We start from the raw sequence: 14978 nt of genomic DNA on the forward strand, positions 1-14978 counted from the left end.
CGACATGGACTGGCTGAAATCAATACAGAACTAGTTGGCCAACGGTAGAAATAGGTTGCAACTGACGTCGGCCGATTTTTTTCCAGTTCGAACTTAGTTCAAACAGTTGAACCAGCCGATTATATATATATATATATATTATATATGTATAAAACGACGTCATTTCACTTATGATATCATTTTAAACCTACGGTTTTGAAAAAAAATATATAAAACGATGTCATTTGGTTTAATACACCAAACGACGCAGTTTTGGGCTTCAACCCTAACTCCTAATGTAACACCTCATTTCCGTAAGTCCGGAGAGTTAACTTATGTCAACTAAAATCTCCACAACACTTTTAAAGTAAACCAGAATCTCCATAACATAATAGCCTATTTGTCCAACACAAATATCCATATTCCTACATAAGGGCACATAAGAAGTGTCTCAATAATATACATAAACATTTCTACAAGGACTAGGAATATCCATTACTCAAACTATCAAAGCAACATGAAATATCAACACTATAAAAAGACTCTCCAAAAGCCTTTGTGCCCTAAGGCACTTAGTCTTCTATGATCAACAAAACTTGCAAGTACTCCATATTCCTAACTCCCAGCTGTTGCATCAAAATTATCTGAAATATATTATGGAGATAAGAGGTGAGTTATTAACAATTTAGTAAGTAGAGAACATATACTAATATGCAAATATGAGCATTTATAGAGTTTAGAATGCAGAACAAAACACTTTTTATTTTCAAAATGCAAAGTCAGAACATATTATAAAAAATATCAGAGCAAAAGTTTCAAAAAATATTCTTATTCAAAATTTCCTTCGCACAGCATAACTGAAATATCAAATCAGAACAGAATTATATGTTTAACCCCCCGTGGTAGGGTTGTGCAAACCCCTGCAGCCAACCGAGCAGAAACAAAATGTGAATTTTTCCCTTATCATTCTCGGAGCCCCGAGTGTGCACATAGGAAAGACCACACAGAAAACCACTTTGTTTCCAAAGTGGGTGCACCAGAAATAGAAAAATTGATACCAACCCAAACAGAGGCCACAATTTTACACCAGTGGTAAGGTCAGAACAAAAAAGAAATAGAATGTCATGCCAGAGGTTTCAGAAATAACATCATATTATATCAGAGTGCAAAACATTTTCAGAACAAAACAAAGCAGAATCAGATCACAAAAATATGATTTATGCACAATTTTTCATATTCGCTCTCTTTTGCATAGTTCAGAAACAGAATGCCAAAACTTTGCTTATGTCTACACTAGTCATGATAGAAAATTCCTTATTCTTATACAGAATTTCATGAGTCATGCAGAACAAATAACTGAGGTCGTTTCAAATTTCATTTCATAAAAAAACATGCATTCTTTTTCAAAAAAATAACCTTAGCTCATTTTATTAATTTTTATGCAAAGTCTAGCATAGAAATCATGTTTCACAGGACTCCTTAGTCTTTCAAAAAAATTCCTCAATAAAGCCGAACAAATATTAATCATCACTTGTAAAAAATCACGTAATTTTCATAAATTTTCAAACAACCACGTATTTCAATATTTAAACCTAAAATGCTAAAAGAACCTATTTTAAATCCTCAAAACCAAAAATTCTCATAATTCCTAAAATACCATCATTGTCTAAAACCATCAATATCCACTTAATCGAATTCGTGCTGAATAAGAGATTTAATCAACAGGTATTAAGACAATTACGAAACTCAATAAAAAGTAATATTTAAAATATCTAAAATACCAACAACGTATTATCAATTAATAGAATACTTAGACTATTTTAAGAATTTTATAAAATACGTCATGAAAAACTCATTTCTTAAAAATAGGTTTACTTCCTTTAGTTAACAATATTATTAAAAATATTATCTACACAAAAATAATATTTTATGAGACTTAAAACAAAACTCATTTAAACATAACTCAAAAAGACCCCTCATCCGAAAACATTAATTTGGAAAATACACTACGGGTAAACTGGTAATAGTACTCAACTATTAAGTTAACACTTTACATATATATAATATTTATATATATATATATATTATGTACGTATATAACTTATAAGAATAAAACCAGATGAACAAACACACAGGATTAGCAGCCAGTATGCGACGGTAGGGGCTTACCCAAGGGAAACCGAGGCACAAGTGGAGGGGTAAGGTGCGATGGGGCTGGCTGGAGGGACCATGGTGGCGCGGCAGAAGAGTAGGAGTGCGGTGGAGATTCCATCGAATTGGGCTGAGCACGAGAGAAAGAGAGGGAGAGGTGAGCGAGAGAGAGGGTGGAAAGAAAGGAGCGAGTAAACTGAGAGAGATGCTCACCATGAGGGGTTGCTACGGGCTGAGGTGGCTTGCAGGTGTTCGGCGTCCTTTTCCGTGCAGGTGGTGACACCTTGGAGCGACTGGCGAGGTACGGTTGTCCGGTGGTAAGAACTCTCTGTTTTGAGTGAGAAAAACAGAGATATGGTGCTCTGATTTTCGGTGGTACAAACAAAGGTGATATTTACAAGGAGAGGGTGGTGGCATACGACTGGAGTGGTGGACCTTGAGTGGCTGAGGTTCCGTGCGTGGACTGAGTTCAGGGGAGTAGCGACGCGTTGGCTTGGCTGTGGGGGTGGCGGGGCTGCTGAACGCCACCGAGGCTTGCAGTTTTACAAAGGCTGGGCAAAGGCCAGCAATGACAGGGAGAGGGAGAGCTGGAGCTTCCGTGTGTGGAATTGCAGTGGCTGGGTTGTGGCTACTTGAAGGTGGTGAGGCGGCTGGAGTAGAGGTCTCATTTTGATATTTCGAGAAGAGGAGGATGAGTAGCACAATTCTAGAGTTGAGGATGCTTAGCATATATATATACACGATATATATAGTAAAGAAAATAAAAAATCTAGAGGAAAAGGATGGAGGGAATGCATGAAAATGGAAAAGGGACATAAACTGTGCGACAGAGTCTAGAAATCGCTTCCACGGGCTGGACTCTTAAGTCTAAAAAGAAAAAAAAAAAATACTTGGCCCACATCTTGGATCAAGTATGGGATTATTGCATGGGCTTTTTCCTTAAGTTTTGAGCCTCGACTCAACCTAAAAAAAAATACACTTATCCCATAAATTTTCCGGGTGAACATCCACTTGGTCCATTAAAAGATTTTAAACCTAATTATCAAACCTATTGAAAAAATATATTCCGCCAAAAATCTCTTAGGCCCAAACTCTCTTAAAAAATAAAATAAAAAAAAGAAAAAAAAAAGAAAAAGAAAACTCGTAATCCCAAATGATTTTTCATAACTATAAACCCAAAGGATTTGACTGGGCTTGGTGTTACACCTAACCCCCTTCCCCTTTATCATTTTCACTATGCGCCATTTCCCTCTGTCTGTCTCTCTCTCATCTCTGTCTCAACACTATCTGTCATCTCCCTTTTGGTTCTCTCTCTGAGAGATTCTCTCATCCCCGACTCATTTTTCTAGATTTTGTTGTAATATTTGATTATTTGTTGTGAGATTTGCACATTAATATTTGTTGTGAGATTTGTGAAAACCGATACGGTCGATTTTCACCCCTTGTCTCTAATACTCTGATCTCTAACCTTAATCCTACTTGTTTCAAAAGTTGGGATGGGTGGATTACAAGTTGAGAAATTCCACCGCTTCACAACGCTTCTAATTAGTGAAAGAAGAAAGCAATTAAGAAGCATTCAAAGCCAGCTTGTTATGTGGACTTTTCCAGGCAAGCTCCTCGATCTTAATATGAGCATCTGTCTGATCACATGGAGTTGAGGTTTTTGCTTTGGGTGATGCTACAGTTACTGTTGACATTTATTGTTTTCTCTTACCGTTCTACGTGGCATGCCAAGTGTTTTTTTTTTTTTTTTTTTTTAAAGGTGAAGCTGGTCTCCCGCCAACATCCCCCCTCTACTGTTCATTCCTTTCGAAAATCCCCAACCCCCAACAAAAGCTTGCCTTCATTTCCTCCGACTCCTCCGTCAAACGTCCACCGACACCAGTCCACACGGCAAGAGACACATTTCCGACGCCGTTTTCTGATTCTCCTCCAATCTGGGTATGTTGGCCGCTCTTAATGCTTATTCTAGGAGTAGTTTGAATATGAATTCAGGCCATTAAAATCACTCATTAGAGCATCATCAACACAAGCCTCAAGCTACTGATAGTGGAGATGAAGGCCCCAGTAGTTCTTAGTGACAGTCACAATATACGACTTGATCAGTTGCTCTAATAATATATATATTGTGTATAGAACAGCTTGATTTGTTTCCTTTTTTCTTCCATGCTTTGGGTTCAGGAACTAGAGATTGTTGGCTTTGTTTTGCAGAGTTGGAAGCTTAAATTGTGATGAGTTGAGTTCTTCAAAATTCAAGCAATCATCGTCTGAGGAGAGTGGCTCCTGGTTCTCATTCTAGCGTTCTTTGAGTTTTAAGTTTCTTCTTTTAAATTTTTTTTACTGGTTTTAGGATTTGTCTAGATTGATGTGGAGTGCGAGATGTAATTTGTTAGTTAATTTGGTCCAAAGAGACTAAAAGGAACATGCAGAGTGAGATTGTATAGGAGGATATTAATTCGTTCATGTTCAATATTGTAATTTGCTTTGTTTGTGTGAGAAAATGAAAAAAAAAAAACAGGAAGAATGGAAAACAACCAAAGGGTAAAATTCTGATCATTTGGGTTAATATAGTATGTTTGACCATTCTTGTTTCTTTTTACTTTTTTCAGGAACATTGTATAAAGCATCTTCTTTCATTCTCGTTGCTTCAAAACACCTCGAGAAATATGAGCAATAATATTTTAAAGTTCTTTTTCAATCTTTGTGAGATGACGATCAGGAGCATTATAAGTTGCCAGATAAATAAACCTCAACGCATGTGATTCTTATAGAAATGACAAAAGATCGAGTAGAAAGGACATGAAGGAAATAAATGTAGCAAAGCAGCAGTAAGTAACTTAAAGCCCTTTATGTATGAGAGATAAGGAGAGTTCCAATGGATCAAGTACAAATATCCTTTGACACATGAAAGAGACTAGACAAATTCCAAAAGTTTACTCACGACCACCTTTCTTTCTGTGGTTGTAAAGACAGATCCAGACGGGCATGTCAAGTGGGTTTTATAACCTTCTACTTTTCTTTCTTTCTTTCTTTCGGGAGGTTATAATTTTTTAATTTGAGATGGTTCCTCTGGCTCGAAGACGAAGGTGATGAAGATGAAAGTTGAAATAGGTTTCGGTTGGCTTGAAAACCAAATTTGAAGGCGAAGGCCGTTCTAATTTATTTAGGCAGAGGAGGCTTTACTTCTTTAATTTTTAAAGACATACAACGTAGCATGCCACGTATAGCGAGAAGGGGGAGCGGGACATTGTGAGCGGTGGGCATAGCCTTTTCCTTTTATTTTTGCTGAAAATTTTAAGGGAAAATGATATACCAAATATGTCCACTAAATTTATATATTTTTATTTTATTTTTTATTTTAATTTTTTTTAATAGTTAAGAAAGTGACGATTAGTGAATTTACATATTTTTTTTTCTTAATAATTAAGAATGCTTGAAAAATACTTAAAGAAAAAGAAAAAAAAAAAATCATTTATACTAGTGTGTATATTTAGTGGCGTAGGCACCTTACCATTGTCCTAATTAGGATGATCTCCTGATGTCATTGACATATCACAATTGGCACTTAGAATGTGACGATCCAACTACGTCTGGAATCAAGAAAATTTGGATTTTGTTTTAAATGATCATGTTATCTGATCGACTTATTAGGCACGTTAGATTTTATTTGGACAGTCCATCTCAACTAGACAATTTGGTTATGGACAACAATGTCAAGAAAAAAAAAAAGGAAAACAAAAATTGAGACTTACCGTATAAATTAATTACTTAATTTTCGTATGTAGTAACCTTATAGACTTGATAATTTGAAAATATTATTACAATTTATTAATGGCTAGAATTAAATATATATCAAATGGCAAGAATCTCCCTCTGATCATTGGAACTAAGAAATAGTATCCTCATAAACACTCCCGGCCTGCATCCTTATTACACATGAACTGTGTATGATCCGAGTTGTTATGCGTGAAATATGTAAAGGCTTAATACAGTTTATAGTCTCTAATCTCTAACCCCATGCACGCAAAGCTGTAAAAACAATAAGAATTGCATATTAGAAGTTAGAATTATTAGAAAATCCTAATTAACACTTTGCTAGGTTTGACATAATTGTTGAGAATTAAATTAGGGGTGGAAACACTTTGCTTAAGTGTAACAAATTTCAAGGACGAAATTTTTCTAAGGGGGGAGGATCTAACACCCAGACCCAACACGAAAATCGTGTTCGAATGTTTTTTTAAAATTGATGAAAAAGCCATTGGGGTTTTAGTGAATAATTTTGAAATTTGGTTACGGATTCAAAATTTTGTATTGATGGATTATGGATTTTGTATTTGGCTTGATATTTAGATTATTTTTCGGTTTATTTTTTGTGGATCAAGTGGGCTTTCACTTGGAAAATCCATAGAACAATGCAATTTTTTAGAATGAGTCGAAGTCCAAAATTTAGGGAAAAAGCCTATGCATTAATCCCATACAAGATCCAAATCATGGGCCAAATTATTTAGGCTAAAGAACCCAAGCTCGTGGAAACAATATTCCAAGACTCCACACATGCACGATTTCACGTTTGCATTTCCCTCTTCATGCATGTCTCCCTTTCCTTTTTTTCTCTAGGGTTTTATTTGTTTCTTATATATTTACACGTTCATCATCCTCAACCAAAAGCTATAATAGCTGCTTCATTTTTTTTCCTCCATTTCCTCTCTGTTTTCCCACTGCCACCACACCACCTTAAGGTATCTATTGCCAAGCTACGCGAAATCGTAGCCAGCCATCCCCGACATTGCACCTTCTTAGTTTTTCCACAGCCACGGCCTCCTCCAATTGCAACATCGCAAGCCCCAGCCTCCATCCACACGAGAAACCAACAGCCACCTAGATTCCTTTCTATAAACCGTGAACCACCCCAGCGCATAGGTTCTCCCCCACGTTCCCGTGAACCAATCACTCTCCACGCATGTTCAACGACTTTTAGCCACCACATCGCAGCCTCGTCCCTTTGATCAGCCACCGTGCAACGAAAACATCCTCCACAAAGTTGCCCACGCCTCCGTGTGCAGCCACCGAAAGGAAAAGTTGGATTGTTGTGCTCTATTTTTGCACACCCGAAACAGAGGAAGTGTTCCTCCCACCTGAATCACCGCAAGCACCCTCCACCGAGAGCTCCATCACGTTGAGGCCCCACAGAAATCGTCGCCGCCGCTCCTTTCCCACCGCATACCTATCGGTAAGCCACCGACAGCACCTCCATGTCACTCTCTCTGCACTTACTCTCAAACTCCCTCACGTTTTATTCTCTCACCGTGTGCTTCTCTTGTTCATCACTCTCTCTCCCTCTCTATCATTTTCAGCTACCAAGGCGCCCTCACTGTCGTCGACCTCAGCTAGCTCCCTGCACCATCACACGTTCCCTTCTCGATGAGCCCCTGCCATGCAAAGTTAATGTCATGCATGTTATATGTGTTTTCAAACAACAAAATGCCTAACTATACCTTACCAAATAGTTGGTCTATTAATTAAATGAAATTACAGTAGTACCCTTTACTACAAGTTGTATTAATGTACTTTTAAACTTTTATTATCTATTCGTACTCTCTAATTTATTTATGTTTTACAGAAATCTTTTAGGAAAATTAAATTGGTATTAAGCAAGGTTTTCTTTCAAAAATTAAACAATAATGTTGTATTTTATTATTATGATCTACTTATTATCCTATTACTGTATAATTTAAAATATTTTGGTCAGACTTTTAAATGTCTTAGTCGAAGTTATTAAATGGACAGTTGATAATTTTAGAAAGTGATAATATATTTTGAGGTTATGAGAATTTTAGGTTTTGAGGAATTAAAATAGGTTAGTTTAAAAATTTAGGCTTAAATATCGAAATACGTGATTGATTGGAAATTTACTAGAATTACGTGATTATTTTATAGGTGACGATTGATTTTTGTTCGGTATTGCTATAAAGAAATTATGATAAGCTAAGAAATTCAAGTAAATGGAGTTCCTATGCTAGACTTTACATAAATAGAAAATGAAGTGAAGTTGACTTATGAAAATGTGCATGATACATTTGTTTTTGAAAAGAAATATTAAAATAACCTCAATTATTTGCTCTGCATTACTCATGAAATCCGTAAGAAAGAGAATAATATTTTTGTCATGACTGATGTAGACATGAGTTAGTTTTGTACTTTTTTTTCTGATTTGAAAAAGAGCAAAAATGAGTCTTTCTTTTTGAAAGTTTTTTCTTGATGAAATAAAGATGTTCAGATGCACGAGATCTAAAAGTTTTGATGTGAATAAATTTTGATTCTGTTTATTTCGAACATGTGCAATTATCTGAAGTTGTTCAGTATTTGGTTTTTTATATGACGTGGCATCTGAAAACCTTTCCATGAGATTCTGATTTTGTATTCTGATTAAAGTATGATTCTGATGGTTCTATTATGTTCTGATAAGGCCCAACCACGGGTTCTAATAGTGGATACGACATTTCTATGGGTTATAATTATGGTTTATAACACTACCATGGGGGTTAAACCTGGTATACGGCCCAACCATGGGTGATAATAGTGGATACGGCCCAGCCACGGGTAATAATTGTGGTATACGGCCCAACTACGTGTGATAATAGTGGATACAGTCCAACCACGGGTGATAATAATTGATATAGCCCAACCACGAGTTATAATAGTAGATACGGCCCTTCCACAGGTTATAATTGTGGTTTATAACCCTATCACGGGGGGTTAAACATGGTATACGGCCCAAACATGGGTTATAATAGTGGATACAGCCATTCCACGAGTTATAATGATGGTTTATAACCTTACTACGGGGTTAAACATGGTATCTGTTATGATGTAATGTTCTGATTGATGAAGATGAGGGTTTCAGATTTTGATATACCAAAGGATTTTTGAATAAGAATGTTTTTCTGAAAGTTTTCTAATATTTTTGTAACATATTTTGATATTTGCATTCTGAAAGTAAATGTTTCTGTTTCTGCATTCTGAAGGTAAACATTTTGTTTTGCATTTTGAATTCTGAAAGTGCTCGTGTTTACACACTTATATATGTTTTCTACTTATTGAGTTGTTGATACTCACCCCCTTATGTCCACAATATTTTTCAGATAATTTTGATACCTCAACTGGAAGTCAAGAGTAAGGTTTGATGATCGTAGAGGAATAAGTGTCAGAGGGTACAAGTTTATTGGAGAGTCTTATTTAGTAGGTTTATAATTTTATGTTAGTTGATATTTAGAGTCATGGATATTTCTAAATATTTATTGAGTTTTTAAATTATTTCATTGAGATATTTATTTGGTATCTTGGTGGAGGAACATATATTTTTTGTTTGAATAAATGAATTTGTATTTTTGGAGAATATTAGAGTATATAAATATATTATGAAAGATGAATTTAGGTTACGAGAGATAACTCTCCAAATCTCTGGGACCGGGGCGTTACAATACATGCACCGGCTACAGGTCGAGTCATTAAAGAAGATGGTTTCATGGCCTTTAAGAATATCAAGAGTTATATTCAGCGATATGGGGCTGCTGTGAGATATAATGCAACATATGTAGTCAAATATTTCTCAGTTGGATCCACTTGGGTTGGCTTTGATGATGCTGAGGTGGTCAAAATAAAGGTAGCTTATGCCAAACAGAAGAAACTTCTTGGTTACTCTGTGTGGGAAGTCTCAGATGATGACAATTGAGAGCTTTCTCAAGTAGGTAAGAGCTGCATGGAAATCATTTTGATGTTCGCACTGCATAATACTTGAATTCTAGTGTATTCTCCATCATATATTAAAAATTCAAATAGTTCGGTATGACTTGAATGATTGATCATCTAATCTCAAAAGGAAGGCCAAAATTTTGGAGATCCCAATGTAGATTTAACTCGAAAGGAAAATTAACTTTATCAGTGTCCCATTTTTGCTGTGGCTTGTCCAGATGCCAATGGCCACCCTTTTCCATTGTACATATGGACTGGTTTAAATAATGAGATAAGATGAGATATTTTTAAATAAAAATTAAAAATTAAATAAAATATTATTATAATATTATTTTTTAATATTATTATTATTTTAAAATTTAAAAAAGTTGAATTATTTATTATATTTTGTATCGAAATTTAAAAAAATTATTATAATAAAATGAGATAAGATGAAATGAGATGAGAACCTCTCTGCATCGAGAATCATGCCCATAATCTTTTCCTTCCTCCTAGGTTTTGATTTAGAAAAATCAGATTTGGTCTGTCCTGTCGCATAGGCTCATTCTCTTTTCTGTTTTATGGTTGTCCTCACTTGGCCGTCATTCAGGAAACTGATTTTTCAAGCATTTATGGGGTTGGCTTACAAAGAGATAAGACATGACATACGACATTGATATTTATAGGCTTGATAAATGAATGCCCTATTATCTCTGCTATTGAAGGTAGTTGAACTCTTGAGAATTTCTTAATGACATTGCTTTAAGATCATTTATCAAATATTCATCTCTCATAAGTTTCAATATGAGATGCATTAACAGCTCAAGGGGAGGACAAAAATCGAATATCCCAAGTTTCCCGAAAAGTATTAGTACTCATTTTGACTCCAACTTCAACCATTGTTCTCCTGTTTGGCCTTGTAATCTGTTACTTAAAGAGGAGAAAGCTCAAATTAAAAGGTAAACTTTGTTCTTCCACATTTATGATGCAACCACCATCTATCCCTAGTTTTATTTAACCTCCATGATTGAGGATCCAATATTCACTCCTTTTTTTCCAATATAGGAAAGTTTGTTGCATCTAAAGAATCAAAATCTTAAATAAATCATATAGCAGCTGCTCCTAATCTGCAAGTCTTTACTTTGGCTGGGATTGAGGCAGCTACAGGTGAACTTTCAATTGAAAATAAACTTCGAGAGGGAGGTTATGGTCCCGTTTACAAGGTAAACTTCTACAACAGAAGTAGAAAATGTCTTGCAGCATTTTACTGAATGGAAGATACAAATTGATCGTGGGTGTGTATTTATTTTGTCAGGGTGAATTACCAAATGGACAAGACATAGCGGTGAAGAAGCTCTCAAAAACGTCTACACAAGGATTTGAAGAATTCAAGAATGAGGTTGTACTTACTGCGAAACTACAACATGTAAATCTTGTTCGACTTTTGGGATTCTGCACTGAAAGGAATGAACAGATGCTGATCTACGAATACATGCCCAACAAAAGCTTGGACTTCTACCTCTTTGGTTTGATATCTTTGCTGTCTTCAATTACAATAAATGCAAGAACTGTCAAATGGAATATCTTATGAGCTTTTATGTATATTTTCCCATCATATTCCTTTATGAGCCCCATGAAAGTTGTATGACTTGACTGCTTAATTATGATCTTCTTAGAAATAGACCCGAGCAAATCGTTTATACTGGATTGGAGAAGACGTATTGGCATCATTGAAGGGATAACTCAGGGGCTTCTGTATCTCCAAGAATACTCAAGAATGACAATTATTCACTGAGACATAAAAGCTAGCAACATTTTACTGGATGAAGAGATGAAGCCTAAGATATCAGATTTTGGCATGGCTAGAACTTTCTTGAAACATGAACATGAAGCAAATACAGGCCGGATTGTTGGAACATAGTAAGTTTAATATTTCTCTCAAATAAAGCCTTTTCATTATAGATTTCTGGTTGACTGATGTTAAAATCTCCAATGCAGTGGTTATGTTCCTCCAGAATATGTTAAAAAGGGTGTCTACTCCACCAAATCTGATGTTTATAGTTTTGGAGTCTTGCTTCTACAAATCATTAGTGGAAAGAGAAATGCCTATTATTATGGTTTGGATGAAAGCCTAAACCTCCTAGATTATGTAAGTAACATCACATTTAGTTTTAGTTTTTCCAGTGCTTGTCTTTTTAGTTTTCTCTACTTGAAGTTAAAGAAACTATCAATTATAAATCTTAATGACACATGCTACATTGATACAGTACTATATAAAGAGCTTTTGGTCCCAATTCATGAAAAAAATATCAGGTTTTTGGTCATTGATCACATGGTAACAAAGGGGAGTGAGGGGAAAGATAATTCATGTGCTATGCTAAGATTTTGAAGATCAAAGTTTTAATAATAGAAGCTGCTGACTAGATCTGCTGCATGTACTCTTGTTACACGTGTCAGGATGTACTAAATAAAAGATAATATTTAAGGAATCCTAACATAAGGATATTCTATTTGACACGAATTGAAACATCAAGGAGTGATCGTGTGAAATTAAAACCTCGGATAGTGATACGTGCATAAGGCAATTCTGTAGCAAATTTTCCTGTCCACTCCATGAATAATGGGTAATAATGCTCTGTAATTTCAGGCATATGAGCTGTGGAAAGAAGGCAAAGGGATGGAGCTTATGGATCCAGTTCTGGATGATACAATTTCGTCTTTGAAATTAATTCGATGCATGCAAACTGCTCTTTTATGCGTCCAGGAAACAGCAAAAGATAGGCCATCCATGTTGGAAGTTTCCTCAATGCTAAAAAATGAATCTGCAGTTCTAACAATTCCCAAAAAGCCAGCTTTTTCAAGAAAAACAGATGAAGATCAGGAGGAAGATCATAAGCCCATATTGCAGCAAGAAATTTGTTCTGATAATTTTGCTACAATCTCAGAACTGGTAGCCAGATGAACACAGAGGTCTTGTGAAACATGATATTATTGTTGCCAAGATTTAAGACTCGTTTGGTGTAACAACCCCTCCCTAAAATGGGATGAGCTGCTACATTTCATCCTGCTCTTCTTTTCCTTTTTTCTTTTTTTTGAATAAAGAACCAACAGTTTATCAAAGAGGCATGTATAACATACCAAAAATTTAGAAAAGGGACCTTCCCATTTTCTTTCATATTTCAAATTTCAAAATAACCTGTTTGAGAAGACATAGGATGGTCCCATTAATTACAAGTTAAAAACTATAGCCACTCTCCTGGGTAGAAACATTTACCCGGTTCACAAAAAAATACATGCCCCCAACAGTTTTACAAACGAACCAAAATAATCCAACATCAAATAAAAGACCCAACCCTAGGCTAACTCTAGGCATCCGACTCCCCTCCCGAGCAATGCCTTGCTCCACAATTTCGTTTTCATCATTACCTGGACGTTTAAAATATTAATACAAAGATGAGTCTAATACTCAATAAGTAGTACACCAAGCAATTTTTTTTTTCTTTTTGGAAAGGATCAGAAACTTTATTCATCAATAACAAGTATTACAGACATCTATCAAGCCATATGGCTTGTGAAAGAAAATCTGGAAAACAATCCCACCACATCTCAAGTGCTTCAACGTTCCAAACATGCCTAGCTAGTCTATGAGCAACTTCATTGCCTAGCCTACTTACATGTTGAAATTTGTGTTCATCAAAGAAAACCAACATCTTCATAATTTTTGACATCAAAATACCAAGTCTTGATTTTGAAGATCTTTGATCAATAATAAACAGTCACTTTCAACAAGAAGCTTCTTGATTCCCATGTTAGCACATAGCTGAAGGCCTCTAAAAATTGCTAGTAGTTCAACATCTTTAGCCTCTGCAACTTCATGCTCGACTTTGCTTGTTGCTATAATAATCTGTCCATGTTCATCTTTTAAAACAACCCCAACCCCAGCTCTATGCAAATCACAAAACATAGCTCCATCTACATTTAACTTTAAAATAATAACATGCATCGATTATTCTTTCTTTTGAAAGGTCATACAAGCTTAAAACATTTAAATAAACATTCAAGTTCAGTTTTCATTTTCCTTTGGCTGGTATACACTATTATACCTAGTGTGTTAGGGTTAGTAGTCTTTTGGACCTTATCTCCCCCCGTGGCCACAGGTTAGGAAATCCCTCAGTCAGGATGGCGCCATTGGGTGACTACCAATGGGACCGAACCGGCATTGCAATCTGCCCATTTCCTTTGGTACCATTCATTCCGTCATTGGCCATATACAAGATTTCATACAAAAACCTCCATTTCCGTTCTTTCCTTTTTTCATTCATAGCATTTTCATCCTCTTTATTAATCCAATGCAGCATGCATTTTCTTTCATAAAAATGCATTTCATGCCATACTTCATATTAAGGAAAATCACTAGCTTTTAAGAAAACATGTGCATGATAAATCTCATGATCTAAACCTTGGATGTGCATGCTTTACATCATACATATACACACATTTATAATTTATAGGATACTTAACATGGGCTACCAAGAAGGCTTATACATTATATACATTTAACTTTTCATCACATGAAGCATTTAGTAGAGGAAAATGCCATGTGAGAAGCATGGTCGTAGCTACTTACCTCCGAGCTCCACTCTCGGTTCCCTTTGTACTTGAATAATTCATATTCAATGAAATGGAATGAGTACATCACACTAAGATTTAAAACCCTTAGCTAGATGTTCACTTTAATTCCAAGAAGCAAATAAAGTAATTTCCTTAACTCCTCTTCACTTAGGGAATATTGACTACAAAACACAACCTCAACCCATTTAACTTCCCACCGTACATGGCACTAAAGCAAAACATTAAAACTCTTCATTTTAAGCGTTCTAAAGAAATTCATGAAAATGACTAATAACATGGTTGCTATCCAATAAAGACCAGAGTTTTTTATATAAAAGATAGATGGGGATCATGGGTTAAGAACGTACAAATGCTAGGAATTTATTTGGGAATGAGAGGGAACAAGGGAGTATCACAAATCTGGAACTTTCATCAAAGATGGCATTTGATAGCTTTTTATATGCCTTGTAATTAGTTTGTCTGTAAGGGTCTTTTAGGTCTTTTGC

General features: G+C 35.6%; 1 protein-coding gene across 1 annotated transcript; it reads left to right on the top strand.

Annotated features, from left to right (window-relative positions):
* The first annotated feature begins 2187 nt into the window (after positions 1-2187).
* On the top strand, positions 2188-12823 carry LOC108990368 (cysteine-rich receptor-like protein kinase 4). Its single transcript, XM_035685759.1, has 6 exons — positions 2188-2287; positions 10975-11084; positions 11177-11387; positions 11538-11616; positions 11860-12010; positions 12509-12823. Exons 1-6 carry the CDS (start codon positions 2188-2190, stop codon positions 12821-12823), a joined length of 966 nt encoding a protein of 321 aa, XP_035541652.1.
* The last annotated feature ends 2155 nt before the right edge of the window (positions 12824-14978 follow it).

The sequence above is a fragment of the Juglans regia genome, chromosome 15 (assembly GCF_001411555.2).
Source record: "Juglans regia cultivar Chandler chromosome 15, Walnut 2.0, whole genome shotgun sequence".
Taxonomy (NCBI): domain Eukaryota; kingdom Viridiplantae; phylum Streptophyta; class Magnoliopsida; order Fagales; family Juglandaceae; genus Juglans; species Juglans regia.